Source organism: Drosophila mojavensis, unplaced genomic scaffold (genome assembly GCF_018153725.1).
Source record: "Drosophila mojavensis isolate 15081-1352.22 unplaced genomic scaffold, ASM1815372v1 contig_136, whole genome shotgun sequence".
In the NCBI taxonomy this organism is placed as follows: Eukaryota; Metazoa; Arthropoda; class Insecta; order Diptera; family Drosophilidae; genus Drosophila; species Drosophila mojavensis.
Genome location: NW_025318667.1, coordinates 3,613,422 through 3,627,720, shown reverse-complemented (window position 1 = coordinate 3,627,720; position 14,299 = coordinate 3,613,422). Strand labels below are relative to the sequence as shown.

General features: G+C 41.8%; 4 protein-coding genes across 8 annotated transcripts; 3 read left to right on the top strand and 1 right to left on the bottom strand.

Moving 5' to 3' along the window:
• Positions 1 to 94: 94 nt before the first annotated feature.
• Positions 95 to 1,449, top strand: LOC6585397 (splicing factor 3B subunit 4). The gene is made up of 3 exons (XM_002010993.4): positions 95 to 244; positions 311 to 394; positions 450 to 1,449. The coding sequence occupies exons 1-3, from the start codon at positions 211 to 213 to the stop codon at positions 1,352 to 1,354; spliced, it is 1,023 nt and encodes a 340-aa protein (XP_002011029.1). The 5' UTR covers positions 95 to 210; the 3' UTR covers positions 1,355 to 1,449.
• A 435-nt stretch (positions 1,450 to 1,884) lies between these two features.
• On the bottom strand, positions 1,885 to 4,766 carry LOC6585398 (dual specificity protein phosphatase MPK-4). The gene is made up of 5 exons (XM_002010994.4): positions 4,335 to 4,766; positions 4,092 to 4,223; positions 3,920 to 4,019; positions 3,109 to 3,848; positions 1,885 to 2,686 (listed from the first exon to the last, which is right to left on the bottom strand). Exons 1-5 carry the CDS (start codon positions 4,447 to 4,449, stop codon positions 2,583 to 2,585), a joined length of 1,191 nt encoding a protein of 396 aa, XP_002011030.1. The 5' UTR covers positions 4,450 to 4,766; the 3' UTR covers positions 1,885 to 2,582.
• Positions 4,767 to 5,246: 480 nt separating this feature from the next.
• LOC6585399 (N-alpha-acetyltransferase 20) lies at positions 5,247 to 6,987 on the top strand. 2 transcript variants are annotated; one of them, XM_044011704.1, is made up of 6 exons: positions 5,247 to 5,557; positions 5,612 to 5,727; positions 5,781 to 5,910; positions 5,973 to 6,109; positions 6,191 to 6,672; positions 6,798 to 6,987. In XM_044011704.1, the coding sequence occupies exons 1-5, from the start codon at positions 5,505 to 5,507 to the stop codon at positions 6,280 to 6,282; spliced, it is 528 nt and encodes a 175-aa protein (XP_043867639.1). In that variant the 5' UTR covers positions 5,247 to 5,504; the 3' UTR covers positions 6,283 to 6,672; positions 6,798 to 6,987. The 2 variants fall into 2 exon arrangements, with proteins under 2 accessions (XP_043867639.1, XP_043867640.1); XM_044011705.1 differs by having other exon boundaries at positions 6,747 to 6,987.
• Positions 6,988 to 8,998: 2,011 nt separating this feature from the next.
• On the top strand, positions 8,999 to 14,237 carry LOC6585400 (uncharacterized protein DDB_G0289357). Of its 4 annotated transcripts, none has more exons than XM_032732835.2 (3): positions 8,999 to 9,539; positions 10,617 to 11,584; positions 11,814 to 14,237. In XM_032732835.2, the coding sequence occupies exons 2-3, from the start codon at positions 10,798 to 10,800 to the stop codon at positions 12,788 to 12,790; spliced, it is 1,764 nt and encodes a 587-aa protein (XP_032588726.1). In that variant the 5' UTR covers positions 8,999 to 9,539; positions 10,617 to 10,797; the 3' UTR covers positions 12,791 to 14,237. The 4 variants fall into 4 exon arrangements, with proteins under 4 accessions (XP_032588726.1, XP_015016375.1, XP_043867638.1 ...); XM_015160889.3 differs by having other exon boundaries at positions 10,614 to 11,584; XM_044011703.1 differs by lacking the exon at positions 8,999 to 9,539 and adding an exon at positions 10,084 to 10,187 and having other exon boundaries at positions 10,614 to 11,584.
• The last annotated feature ends 62 nt before the right edge of the window (positions 14,238 to 14,299 follow it).

Genomic DNA, 14,299 nt, shown 5'->3' with positions numbered 1-14,299 from the left:
GGGGTTCTAAACAAAATACCTTATCGATATCAAATATTTGCTAGCATATTTGACATACTTTTCTATCGATATATTGAAATATCGCCAACTTATTTGCAACACTGTGACAATCCAAACGCCGTGTATGGTTTGACTGCTTGCATGGAGTTAGAAATTGTAAAATCGTATTCATTGGTTTTGTATTAGTTTAGCATATATTCCAATAGCAAAATGGCCGCTGGTCCAATTGCTGAACGTAACCAAGGTAAGCAATCGCTACACATATACATTTACTTGTTAAACTCAACATTATCGCACACCTCTAAAATAGATGCCACCATTTATGCCGGCGGTCTGGACGACAAAGTTTCGGAGACGTTGCTGTGGGAGCTCTTCGTCCAAGCCGGTCCAGTTGGTAAGTTAAACTGATTAGGCAGCATTCCGTTTGATATAACTGTTGTATCTCGCAGTCAACGTGCACATGCCCAAGGATCGTGTCACTCAGATGCATCAGGGATACGGATTTGTTGAGTTCCTAAGTGAAGAGGACGCTGATTATGCGATCAAAATCATGAACATGATTAAGCTGTATGGCAAGCCTATACGTGTTAACAAGGCGTCAGCACATCAAAAGAATCTCGACGTTGGCGCCAATATATTTATTGGTAATCTGGACGTCGAGGTGGATGAGAAGCTGCTCTACGATACCTTCTCCGCATTTGGAGTCATCTTGCAAACGCCAAAGATTATGCGTGACCCAGAGACGGGCAAATCCAAAGGGTTCGCCTTCATCAACTTTGCCAGCTTCGAGGCTAGCGATGCTGCCATGGATGCCATGAACGGACAATATCTGTGCAATCGCCCCATCTCTGTTTCATATGCCTTCAAGAAGGATCACAAGGGCGAACGCCACGGCTCGGCAGCTGAACGTTTGCTGGCCGCCCAGAATCCCTCGGCGCATGCGGATCGGCCACATCAACTGTTTGCCGATGCGCCCGTACAGAATATGATGCCAGTTATGCCTGGCCAGATGATGCCGCCACCAATGATGGCACCGCCGCCACCAGTGGTGCCCGTGTCGGCCACCAATATGGGCATGATAGCACCACCGCCGCCGGTGCCGCAACCGACACCGTTCCCAGCTACCATACCACCGCCACCGCTACCGCCGATGGGCGGTGGGCAGCCGCCACTACCTCCCTCCATGGGCATACCGCCGCCGCCACGCATGCTCCAGCCTCCAAATGCCTGGGCACCACCCGGCATGCCAGCACCGCCGCCACGTCCGCCGCCAACAAATTGGCGTCCGCCGCCTGTGCCCTTTGCGCCGGCTCAGTTCTCTCGTCCCTATCAACCCGATGGCTACCAGTACTAGGTCATCCCACTATTGTATAGCCTTAGTTCGTAGTTATACAATTTTTAAGACGACCCAATAAAACCGACAACAAATTTTTATAATAACACCAAGAACACCAAATGCGATATTTGATTTATATAACTTGATGGCTTAAACGAAATCCAGAGCTTTGGGTGTAAATAATTTGATAGTTTCTGATTTAGCAGGGAAAGAGAGGAGAAGAGATAGAGAGACGGTGAGATGGATCTTACCTATGGCTACCAATATCTAAGATACAATGGTTAGAAAGAGGGGAAAGATGTCAGAGAGAGAGAGAGGAAGATATCCGTAATTAACTGAAATATCTATATAACTTGAATATCAGTTCCTAGTCTCTAAATAGAGATAGAGACAGAGAAAGAGAGAGAGAGAGAGAGAGAGATTCGTATCCGTATCCATCCATTAGCCAAAATATGTACAATATTGTAGAGGACCTTATATCATGTCCTAATTGATATACTATAACAAAGCAGACAGAGGGAGAGAAAGAGAACTCATTATTTTCTTAGTTTCTTTTCTTTTTTGATGAATTATTTTATTTGTAACATTTTGAATAAAGAACAAACAATTTACCCCATATCCGAGACTTGGTAGATCACAGCTTAACTGCAGATCAAAGCCGATCGGATAGGATCGAATCATATAGTACAATATTTATAATATCGATTTACTATATCGATATAGCACATACAACATTTATAGCATTAATAATATAATATATCAATTTTCCTTCTTCATTTCTTTTCTTTTTTTAATAATATTGTCACCGAAAAATGTTCACAAGTTTTTTGTTTACTCAAAATAGTTGTCCAAAAAGTTATTTCAAAATGAATAAATACATTTATTAATAATTAACATTAACATTTATAAATAAATCTTTGTTTTTTTTTTTTTTTTTTATATTTTATTTGGATAATGCAAAAAGCGAATCAAATGCCAAATGCAAATATTTGTGGAACAGCGCAAAACCCGATTTCGATTTGGAACAGATGCGTATAATATACACACACATCGGATTTATATATATATATAGAAATATGTGCATATATGTATTTACATTTGCCTTAATTATAATTAAATCAGCATTAGCGAATTTCATTAGCTAACTATAACATTGGATCTGACAAATCCGGCAATTAATTACAATTAAATATATAGTTATATATACATATATATCAAGAAATATATATATATATATAGACAAAATTTAGACCGTTGTCTGCACGTTTTGCACGGCCTTGGAGAGCTCCACCTTGGAAGGTATTAAATAAAATGCGGGCGTCATCGTCTCGCCGCAAGGACACTGGCAGGCTGCAAATACAATAGATATATTAATCAATCAAAACAGTATATGGTAAGATTATAAGATATTTGTATAAGAGTTTTGTCTCCAACAATTCGTAATCAAACAGATTATAAGACACTATATTATAAGACAGCTCTATAACTTAAGTCTTATACCCTTCTTATGCGTACACATGTTATACGAAAAGTATAAGACATTATATAAGGAAAGGCCTTAGCGCAGCGAAGCTTTTGCCGATGAATCAAGCTGAGTATAAGAATTCACCCAGCCAGGGCTATAAGAAATAAATATAAGAGCTGTCTCTACAAATATTAATCTCTCTCTCTCTATCTCTTTTACAATGCTTCGAGCTACATTTGTGTATGGATTGGCAATATATGAGATAGATACATAAGTCAGGTATATATATAAAAGTCCGTGCACCCACCATTCACCCAGCTAAAGTTGCCAACCTTCTGCTCGCACTTGGGACAGTAGAGCCGACCCTGGGTGTTGAGCATGATGCGGTGCATCCAGGCGATGGGCTCCACAAATAATAAACTGCGGCAATTGTTGTTGCCGGAGCCAGAGACAGCGGCGGCGGCAGCAGCGGCAGTGACGAGGTTCTCGTGACTAGGCGATCCGAGCGAAGCTTTCCGTATGCGCTCCGCCAGCTGATCGAGCAGACGTGGCTCCGAGGCCGATCCAGTGGCTCCTGCAAGCTGTTTTTGCTGCTGCTGCTGCTGCTGCTGTTGCCCTTGCTCTTGATCCCGTTCCTGCTCCTGTTCCTGGTGCTGTGGTGTGCCACGAGGCCGATGCTCCAACACATGCGACTTGGAGGCGAGCACGCGTCGACAGCGACGACAACGAAAGACAATTGGTTCAGGATTCTCGCGTGTGATATCCGGATCGGGACGCACCACATTATGGAAGCTCTGTGGCAAGATCTTAGCCTTGCGCATTTGTTCACCAGCAAGACGCAATCGATGCATCTTGTAGCGCTGATAGTTGGGATCTATTTTATAGCCCATGCGACGGAAGAGCTTCAGCTGGGCAACAAAGCCCGCATTGGGCTGCACAAAGCGACGCTTGGCCAAGACCAGCTCATACGCTGCCTGATAGTCCAGCCCATGACGTTTCATTATGTAGGCAATTACAGCCGACGAGCTGCGACTGACGCCAAAGTAGCTAAGGAATATACATAGATATACATATAAGAGAAGTTGCTCACTATATATAAATATGTCTGTTATCTATACCAGTGGACGAGCACGTTCTGCTGCTGCTCCAAGGCTTGGGATATGAACTCCACGCAAGCCTCTAGATGTTGCAAGATATCTTCGCGTGGCATGTCCGAGACTACAATGAATCAAATAGACAATTAACACTCCTCTAGGGCATGCATATGGGGTATATCTAACTCTCACATACTCTGCACGTATTTGGTTGTCAGGAAGCTCGCCTCCACAATATGCTGCGGCAGTGGCACCGAGTCCAGCGTCAATATGTGCGTTATCTTAAAGGATTTCAGCGTCTCCATGTGCGTAGCTGCCGTCAAATTGCCTGCAATAAGAATAAGAATACAATTAATGGACATGATGTATTTATAACATACGTATATAAATATAGCTATATATGAATATATATCTGGCCAGTTGATTACTGCTGACTTACCCAGAAAGAGACCCGGTTCGATTTCATCTATGCTAACGGGTCCGCCATTGAAGTCCTGGCGCGTTAATGTGCCACAGTCCTGTCGCTTGCCATGCGCTGTCGTCGCGGCCTCCATGCTGCACGCTCAAGGACAGCAGCACGCTGCAACGACGAACGACCAAAAACGGCAACAGCAACAGCAACGGCAACTGTTGCGCTTAACGGTTGTGAAATGGCGCTCACAGTGTTGCCACTGGCAGCTGCATGGCGATTGGAGCAGTTTTTTTTCCTTCTTGTTGCACTAATTACCGCTCCTCGATTAATGGCAGCTCCTCACACGCCGCGCCCGCAGCAATTGAAATGGCATTGCGCTGTTGCTGCCTTCTGCTTTTGCTGCTGCTTCTGCTTCTGCTTCTGCTCGAGTAGCGCAAAATCTCATGCTGCCCTGATCCGCAGCATAACGAGGGCCACCAGACAGCGCCAATTTATGCGCAACTCTGCTGGCTCGCTCTGCGCATGACGTCACAAATACATGCAAGTGCCAGAGGCAGCAAGTAATTAATTATGTATGATAATATCGATAGGTATAGTATGCAAATATTGTATAATAATTTTTGAAGAGCCATCATTTGACAGAGAAATTAGTGACTTTCTTGCAGTGCACAACAGCTGTGACGTCATGCTTATGAATGACATACAACACACCTGTACAATGCATTACCATGTGTTCTAATTCTAGTGTTCAAAGAAATATCGATATCCAATGAAAGCGATGTACCATAAGACGACCGAAGAATTGCTATCCAGCTGGAATACTCTTGTACCATAGCCATTAAATGGCTAAAACATACAGGAGCTATATAAATTTTTTGTTTCAGCTTAGTTACGTATGCCTATTCAATGTGAATGACAAACTAAATAAACAAAGTAGTTTCAGTTTATACCCAGCAGTTTTATTTTCATAACTCATCAAATATTCACATTTTTATATCTATATAGTAAATAGTTTAGCTTATAAAACCCCGATCAGTTGGAGGGAGCCAAATGTGTAACACTGATACACTATCGATAGCCGGCAAATTGTTCACCTAGTATAATCGATAGACAATAACCCACCAAATAATATAGAATATATATAGACAGCTCCGAATCAAACACAAAATAGACTAATTTATTACAAAACTATTAACTATGACTACGCTGCGACCATTTACCTGTGATGATCTATTCAAATACAATAATGTGTAAGTAAGCAAGTGTATGCATAAGAGCGTCAAGATATATATGGTCTATTTCAGGAATTTCGATCCGCTGACAGAAACATACGGTCTCTCATTTTATACACAATATTTGGCCAAATGGCCGGAATACTTTCAGCTAGCTGAATCGCCCAGTGGACACATAATGGGTTATAGTAAGTACACGTTAATATGGACTACCAATCTGTTATATCCAAATGGCTTACAGTTATGGGCAAGGTTGAGGGACATATGGACAATTGGCATGGACATGTAACGGCCCTAACCGTTTCGCCCGATTACCGGCGATTGGGTCTGGCAGGGCTGCTAATGAATTTTCTAGAGGATATATCAGAGAAGTAAGAATATACTTACACATACATAAACTTGGCTATATCTAAATTTGGCTATATTCCTGCAGAAAACGCGCCTACTTCGTGGATCTTTTTGTGCGTAAAAGCAATAAAGTGGCCATAAATATGTATACAAATTTAGGCTATATTATATACCGTACGATACTAGAGTATTACTCGGGTGATCAGGATGAGGATGCGTATGGCAAGTCCTTTGAATTCAAATAATTGAAAGATCCACTGGCTGATTTCTTAATTTGATTTGGTTTGATCTTCTTGCTTGCAGATATGCGAAAAGCACTGTCGCGAGATGTGTATAAGAAATCGGTTATACCTTATACGCAACCTGTACGATTGGAAGATATAGATATGAATTGATATCCACCCACTGCCCGCATTCGCATTTATGTTTAACTCTTATACTGATTCATCGATCAATTGCATTTCGCCTACAAATTTCTAGTTCAACAATGACAACTAATAGAAAATCAAACAAATTGTATCTAATCTGAAGTTATAAGTCCCCACAAAACAATTTGCTAACTATCCAAAATGAAAAACAAAAACAAAAAGCAAACCTCAAAATTGAAACTCCCCAAAAATTCCCAGTTGGATTACAACACATTTTGCAATCCATAATTGTGTCAATAATATTCCTTAAACGCATATATATACATAATTTTACATGATTTTGTTATCAGTAAATAAGACTTCTTAATGCCGATTACATAACTATTACAAAACGAATGTTCTCACTGAAACTTCAAGGTAAATAATATTGTTTGTCCTTTACGAATTGTATCTAACCTTATATCATTATCTACATATCTATCTATTCCAAGTATTCTAATCTGATCAATGAAAACTTTTTGTCAATCAATCAATTCTTGCAGATGACAATGCGTGAGCTGCGCCACCAAATGCGGCATGAGGCCAAATGCGAATAACGGAACATTTTCTCCACTTGCAAGAGAAGGAAGCCAATTAATTTTTAAAAATCATTTTTTTATTATCAATATCAATTTATAGGTCAAACTTATCAAATTTTTAGTTTCTCAATATGCAATCTTTTAAAATACCGTATTTATACATATGTGTGCAAATTCATTTTTGAAACAAACAAACAAAAAATTAGAAAAAAACGCAATTCTCTTTTCCCTTTAGAACGCTGCCAATTTTCTGATTGGTTCTATAGCTATTTCGCTCTAGCAAATTGCCGTTAGACAAGCCCTTGTGATTCCCAACCAATTCATAGGTATTGACAAAAATATAAATTGAGATTTTCGCTTTGTGAGCGCTGCTAATGACGGTAGTTACCATACATATTAAATTTAAAACGAAAATAGTGCAGAAATAATGCAGCCAAGGTCAAAACGAGCAGCTAACTTATTCATAATGTAGCAAAGAAAATGACTTGAAGTTTTGGGCTAATGGAACTAAAATAACGGGTTTTCATAACCGTTTCAAGCGTTGCAGGTGCCTAAACCCGAATAAAGGAAATTATTTGTTAGTGCGCAGCAGGTAAATAAATATCCCTGTGCAGAATGTGTGTGTGCGTGAATGCGTAACCTAACGGTTCAGCAACTGAAGCTCATAGAAGAGGAAGCACAAATGAAGATGAATGCATGCAAAAGTACTTAATAAATACACCCATATGTACATATGTTTGTGTTTGAATGTAAGTTAGTACGAATAAAAAACTATATGAGAAAATATGCTGTACGTAAAGCCATATGTATTTTACATATATACAGGCATATGGTATGTACATGAACTCAGGTATTAAACACATTTCTATGTACGCAGAGCCATTTGTACTTGGCTCTGGATCTAAACAAATTTTCAATCCCAATATATTCGCCGCTTCGGCCACAGTACGAAGAGCGGCGGACAGCAACAGTGGATTGCCTTCTCTCCTTGTCGCGTGTGTCACGCTCTAGCTGTGCATGTGTATCTGCGTTTGTGCGTGTGTGCCTGTGCCAGCGTATGAGTGTGTATCTGTGTATGTGTTCTGTATCTGCCGCTTTTACGTCTGAAGCAGAAATCCAGCTTGCTGTTTGCTATTGTAGGGTATCTTTGGCGCAACGAAGCAGCCGACCATTTGTCTTCTCATCTAATTATCATTAATAATTTTGCGGTACGAAAATCTGGGCATGACACAGCCACATTCAGATTCAGTGTGAGATTAAGACTCGGTTTTTAGCCTCATATTCACATTTCATGCATGTAAAACTCGTTTCAAGTTGAATTTTTGTTCGCAGTGTGGCAACGCTGCGCCCCACAACACAGCAAAAGCAGCAGCAGCAACAACGCTGAACATGACGGATACTGATGTGCCATTGTATGCGTGCGTGTGTATGTGTGTGTGCGAGAAACCGAACATAGGGTAAAAATAAGCGAACCACAAACAGTCAACAGCTACAGAGCTAAATTGCAGCTGCTATACGCGTCGCCGACGACGAATAGGGTAAGTAAAAACAGGCAACAGCAACAACAACAACGAACCAGGCGGCAAAGCACAAATGACGATAAAGCCGAGGCAAAGACATAGATGGTAAAACGAACGAATGCGAACACGAACGTTACAGAAACAACAACAACGGCATCAGCGACGAACGTACATACAGTGTCGAGCGTATGTATGAATGCAAGCATACGAAGCGATAAACCGCCAGGGGCGTTGCGAACAGGGTTCAGCAATATTTGTACACATTGATGGATGTTCGGATGAGTGTACGAATCGTACATAAATTGCGCACTCATGTCAGAAAGTAATTATTTGTGCTGCTGCTGGTGCTGCTTGCGTCGTTGTTATTGTTCTGAATAGCATTTGGCATTTGGCATTCGGCAATGGTTGCAACAACCCCTATAAATGGTGGCTGCGACGCCGCTGTCGCTACCGCTTGTAGCGAACAGCGAGCGACAAGCACTGAATACGAATGAACGTTCGAAAGTGGAAACGACGATAAAGCGGTGCGCACACAGTCGTGCGGCAACGAGGGGTGAGCCGTCGCTGCTGCTGCTGCTGCTGCTGCTCTTGCTGTTGCTGTTGCTGCCACTGGCCACTGGCAACTGGCAATTGAAAGACACACAACTTCAGTTCCACTCATAGTCATTCGGGGCGAGTCAGAGATAAGGCGCTCCTGCAGTTCGGAGTAGTGTTCTAGCGCGCACGCACACAGCTGCATCCTTGTTTGTTTTTTTCTTTCTGTTTTTTTGTTTTTTCGTTAAATTTCTTTTTTCGTGCTCGTGCAGCCCCTGCTCGGCGACGCCACTGGCATTCAAGGCAGAGGCAGCGACTACTGCTAGCTTTATAGCTGGCTGGCTCTGGCACTGGCTGTTTTGCTGACTGCCTCGCTGTGGACAGAACGAAAGACAGGCGGCAACTAAAGCGGCGGTCGCAAACGAAATTTGTTTAATATTAAATACAAATACAAGAATAACAACAACAAGAAGAACAGCAGAAGCAGCAGTATCGACGACGCTCGACGTACTAGAAACAACTATAATAATAAGAATAACATACATAAAATAAAATACAAAATAACGGCAAATCAAAAAGAAACGAAGACGACTAAAAACGGCGGTAGCGGAGCACACAGGCTATACGAAACGTTTTTGAAAAACGCCAAAAGGTAAGCAAGCACAAGCAGCTGCACTCGCATACGACTTGACGAATATTCGCGTTCGCGTCCGCATTCGCATTCGCAATTCGAAATTCGCAAATCGCATTTGGGTGGCCTCCTCTAGGCACTGGGCAACCCGTGTCTGCGACTTTGACAAACAGCTCTCAAACAGAAACTGCAGCTGAATGATGTTATGTTTTAGTTGTTAGTTGTGCGCAAATACAGAAATGTACAATATATTTTAAATTCGTATCGCGCTTCGTATTATTTCCCATTTTTATTCTCATCTTTTCCAAAACACAATATATATACATATATATGTATATATATATATGAAAAGAAATTTCGTTGCCTCGTTTCGCTTTAATGGTGGTAGTGTGTGTGCGAGCGTGCCTGTTAGTGTATGCGTGAGTCGCTATAAGTATATATAATATATTATATATATATAAATGTGTATGTGTGTACAAGCGAGTTGTTTGCATGTGTGAGTGTGTGTGTGCATGCTTGTTTTTGAATGTGTGCGTGCGAAAGACCGACAACGACGTCGACGACGACCAGTAAAAAGAACCCGACTGACTGTTGGTGTGGACTGCGACTGCTGCGGAGAGTAAAATTCGATTTGCTGTGCCCTGAAAAATTGCAAATTGCAAACGAAATGTGATTATCGGTATTGAAAAATTCTGCTGACAAATTGTCAAAAGAAAAAATCACAAAAAAACAACAAATTGAATAAAAATAAATGATAAACGGACAGTGAATAATAATTGTAAATTATAAATCGGCAATTATTTAACGGTGCATGCAAACAGCATACGGCAACGCTGTCAATTTTTTTCTTTTATTTGTATTTTTTCATTTTTCTTGCTGTGAATGTTTTTAACTGTAATGCTAATTTGTGTGTCGCTTGTTTTTCGCGTTGCCTGCTATATCCATCTTCTTCTTCTTTATTTTCATGCCAACGTTTCGCCGGCAACAACAACAACAACAACTATAACAACAACTGCTGTGACGGCTACATCAATAACAACAACAACAACAATCAAATCAAATCAAATCAAATTGAAATTGTATCGATAACGATAGTAGCCGTAGGCTTATCGATAGACATACTGAAGAGGCAAAGAGAACGTCCCATACAATCTCTAACACATACACTCACACACATACACACAGATACACAAACACATACATATACAAAGTACATTAACGTATACAATTCAAGATTAATCGATAAACGATCAACAAGAAGAAGAACAACAACAGAAAAATGTCAAACGGCAAGGCGACGGCTTCGTTCTTTGAGAACGGAAGCACCAGACAGTTTGAATACTGCTACGAACTGTATCCGCAGGTGCTAAAGATTAAAGCCGAAAAGCGCAGCAAGAAGCCACAAGAGCTAATCCGCTTGGATCAATGGTATCAGAATGAACTGCCCGGCTTGATAAAGGCGCGAGGGAAAGATGCCCACTTGGTATACGATGAACTTGTTCAGGCCATGAAATGGAAACAGTCTAGGGGTAAATTCTATCCGCAACTGTCATATTTGGTCAAGGTGAATACGCCGCGTGCAGTAATCCAGGAGACAAAGAAGGCCTTTCGCAAGCTACCCAATCTGGAGCAGGCGATCACAGCGTTATCCAACCTCAAAGGCGTGGGCACCACAATGGCATCCGCCCTGCTAACAGCCGCCGCCCCCGACTCAGCCCCATTCATGGCCGACGAATGCCTGATGGCCATACCAGAGATCGAGGGCATTGATTATACGACCAAGGAGTACCTCAACTTTGTGCAGCACATTCAGGCCACAGTGGAGCGACTGAATGCGGAGGTTGGCGGCGATACGCCGCACTGGTCACCGCATCGCGTCGAGCTAGCGCTCTGGGCGCACTATGTAGCCAACGACCTCAGTCCCGAGCTGCTCGACGATATGCCCTCGCCGACAGCAACACCTAACACAAACGGTAGCCTGAGCAAGGCGAGCAAGGTGCTCGATGGCGAGGACACCAACGATGGCGTCGCTGTCGATGTGGATGAGGACGAGAGCCTCGGCGCAGGTGAGATCAATGAGCTAGAGAAGAGAGAGAAAGCATATTCCATTTTATATATAGATTCATGATCAATTGAATGATCTAATTAGATGTGAAACTTGGCTTAGCAACAGATTGATAGAAATATCGATAGGTCGATAGTTGCTTAGTTTTCAATTTGTATACTTACATATTTGAAGTTTGCATTCATATTCTGTGTACTAATCGAATCATCTTTTGCTTCATTGAAATCCAGGTGGCCGGAATACGGCAACAGAATCGGAGACAGAGAACGAAAACACCAATCCGACATCGTTGACGCCGCTGGGCAATGCGAGTGGTGGCGTTGGTAGTGGTAGTGGCAAGAGCAACATTAACAGCAGCAACAACAACAACAATAGCAACAACAACAACACTGCCGCCTTGCAGGATGGCGACTCAAACTTTGTGTCGAACGATTCCACCTCGCAGGAGCCGAACATTGATGACAACACCACACAGACAACGGCCACAACCACATCGACGGAGGACGGTGAGCCGATGGGCGTGGCAACGCCACTGGCCTCCGACTCGGAAAGCAATCTCGAGGCACCGCTCAAGAGTCGCTTGGCCGCCGTTGGAGTTTGTGTTGGGGCAGGAGTAGGAGCAGGAACAGGAGCAGCTGTAGCTGGAGCAGGCACAGTGGCAGGAGCAGGAGCAGCTGTTGCCCAATCGCACAACAACAACAAGCAGATCAATAACAACGGACAAAGCGCTGCACAATCAGCAGCAGCCGCAGCAGCAGCAGCAACAGAAGGATTGGGTGGACCAGCAGCACCAGCGGCCGTGCCAGCCGCTTCAACAGCAGCCAATAGTAATGGCAATGGCAATGGCAATGGCGTGCTCTCGCTTGGTGGCAGTGCGTCAGCAGCGAATCAAGTTGATGATGATGATGAGGAGGAGGACGAGGATGAGGATGAGGATGAGGTGGACGAGGAGGAGGATGAGGATGAAGTGGACGATGAGCTAGAGGCTGATGAGAGTAACAGCAATGGCAGCAGCAATTTGCGTGCCAGCAAACTGCAGCATTTGGCTGCAGCTGCGGCTGCGGCGACAGAAGCGACAACGCTAACAGCGCCATCTATTGGACAAAAGCGTACGGCGCTGCATTGCGAATTGGACGCTTCTGCTGCAACTGCAACTGCGGCTGCTGGTGAGAAATCGCCAGAGTTGAAAAAGCTGCGCAGCGACTGAGCTACATGCAGTGCAGCGCCGCAGCCGTCGCTAAGTAGCATCGTTAGGCCGCGTATATCTGGTGGAAAGACATGTATGTAGTGCAGTTGAGTCGACATTTGAGAGCAACATTACCTACACTTTGCCACAACAACATTCAAGAAATTTTACTATTAAGCAAAACTAATTATACATATAATATATAATATATATATACAACAAAGAGAAAGAACACACACAAACAAACACATATAACAAAAAGCAGCACACACACACACACAACGAGAACATAAAAGGAGATCGAGAAGCAGCACAGCAGCAGCACTTAACATAGGCTTAACAGGCAAAAATATAGAATGAGAAGAACAAGGAGAAGAACCCCACAACAGAGAGAACATAACACACCACACCACACCGCAACACACCACACTCACATTAAATTAGGAACATAGTGCGGGCGCGTATTAAATGAAGTTTAAGTTGAGCTCGAGGATAAAACCGAGTAATGTTGGATGATGATATGATGATGATGATGATGATGATGATAATATGATATAAAGAGTAATAGCCATACGGAGTCCCCAATTGCAGCAGCGATTAACATTATACATGTGAAGTGAAAACGATAAGCAAATACATAGTAACTATTAAATCAGATACAAATTGATATTTTTACACAGTCAAATGAAACCAACATTTAAATATTAAACGAAAAAAGAAAACAAAACAAAAGATAAAAATTTACAAATGCCGCAGTTGCCCACTACATACAAGAAACGGAAGAAAAAAACAATAATTATAATAAAAAGTAATTTATATAAGTATTTAAAATTAACAATAAATCAAAAAGAACTTGTCGCATAAAACTCGAAACATCGTCCCCCGATTGATCGCCGCCTTCCTCCTTGACCACCACTACAACATATATACACACGCGCTCCATATCTCTTTTTCACCCAACCACCTATCCATACACGCTCACCAAAACTCACCAACCTCATGCACAAGCATACATCTACACACATACACATCCCAATCCAAGCGGACGACGCCGCTATCGACGTCGATTAAGCAAAAACAAAAACAAGAAAAAAATACAAAAACTCATTTAAAACAATGCGAAATTTTTGTGGTCGTATTTGTAATAATATAATTTTTAATTTATGTGTACAACTTACTTTTTTTTTTTAATACTATATATAATACTGAATTTTTTATAATTTATACGATAATATTTTTTCAATTGATTTAAAGAAAAGAAAAAACTAAATTTAAATTAATTTTGGAATCGATCTACCTTTATCTGTTGGGCTGAAACATCATTATACGATACTTTTTTCAGCTTTTGCTATTTTCAATTGGTATCGAAATCGAATCAATTGTCAGAACACCATCTTTCAAAATTATAATAATTTTAATTGATATAGCATAAGTTCAAAATAAATTGTGAAAAATATTATGAGTACAACCGAGCCAGATGCAAACCAATGAAACCTCCTTAAAGTACCTGTCGAATCAATTTCTCAATTT

Coding starts and splice junctions, on each gene's coding strand:
- LOC6585397 (XM_002010993.4), top strand. CDS start 211: ATGGCCGCTGGTCCAATTGCTGAACGTAACCAAG. Junction 245..310: donor AATTGCTGAACGTAACCAAG/GTAAGCAATCGC, acceptor CCTCTAAAATAG/ATGCCACCATTTATGCCGGC. Junction 395..449: donor CGTCCAAGCCGGTCCAGTTG/GTAAGTTAAACT, acceptor TGTATCTCGCAG/TCAACGTGCACATGCCCAAG.
- LOC6585398 (XM_002010994.4), bottom strand. CDS start 4,449: ATGGAGGCCGCGACGACAGCGCATGGCAAGCGACAGGACTGTGGCACA. Junction 4,020..4,091: donor GACAACCAAATACGTGCAGA/GTATGTGAGAGT, acceptor GATTCATTGTAG/TCTCGGACATGCCACGCGAA. Junction 3,849..3,919: donor CAGAACGTGCTCGTCCACTG/GTATAGATAACA, acceptor TATATTCCTTAG/CTACTTTGGCGTCAGTCGCA.
- LOC6585399 (XM_044011704.1), top strand. CDS start 5,505: ATGACTACGCTGCGACCATTTACCTGTGATGATCTATTCAAATACAAT. Junction 5,558..5,611: donor CTATTCAAATACAATAATGT/GTAAGTAAGCAA, acceptor GGTCTATTTCAG/GAATTTCGATCCGCTGACAG. Junction 6,110..6,190: donor TCAGGATGAGGATGCGTATG/GCAAGTCCTTTG, acceptor TCTTGCTTGCAG/ATATGCGAAAAGCACTGTCG.
- LOC6585400 (XM_032732835.2), top strand. CDS start 10,798: ATGTCAAACGGCAAGGCGACGGCTTCGTTCTTTGAGAACGGAAGCACC. Junction 11,585..11,813: donor GGACGAGAGCCTCGGCGCAG/GTGAGATCAATG, acceptor ATTGAAATCCAG/GTGGCCGGAATACGGCAACA.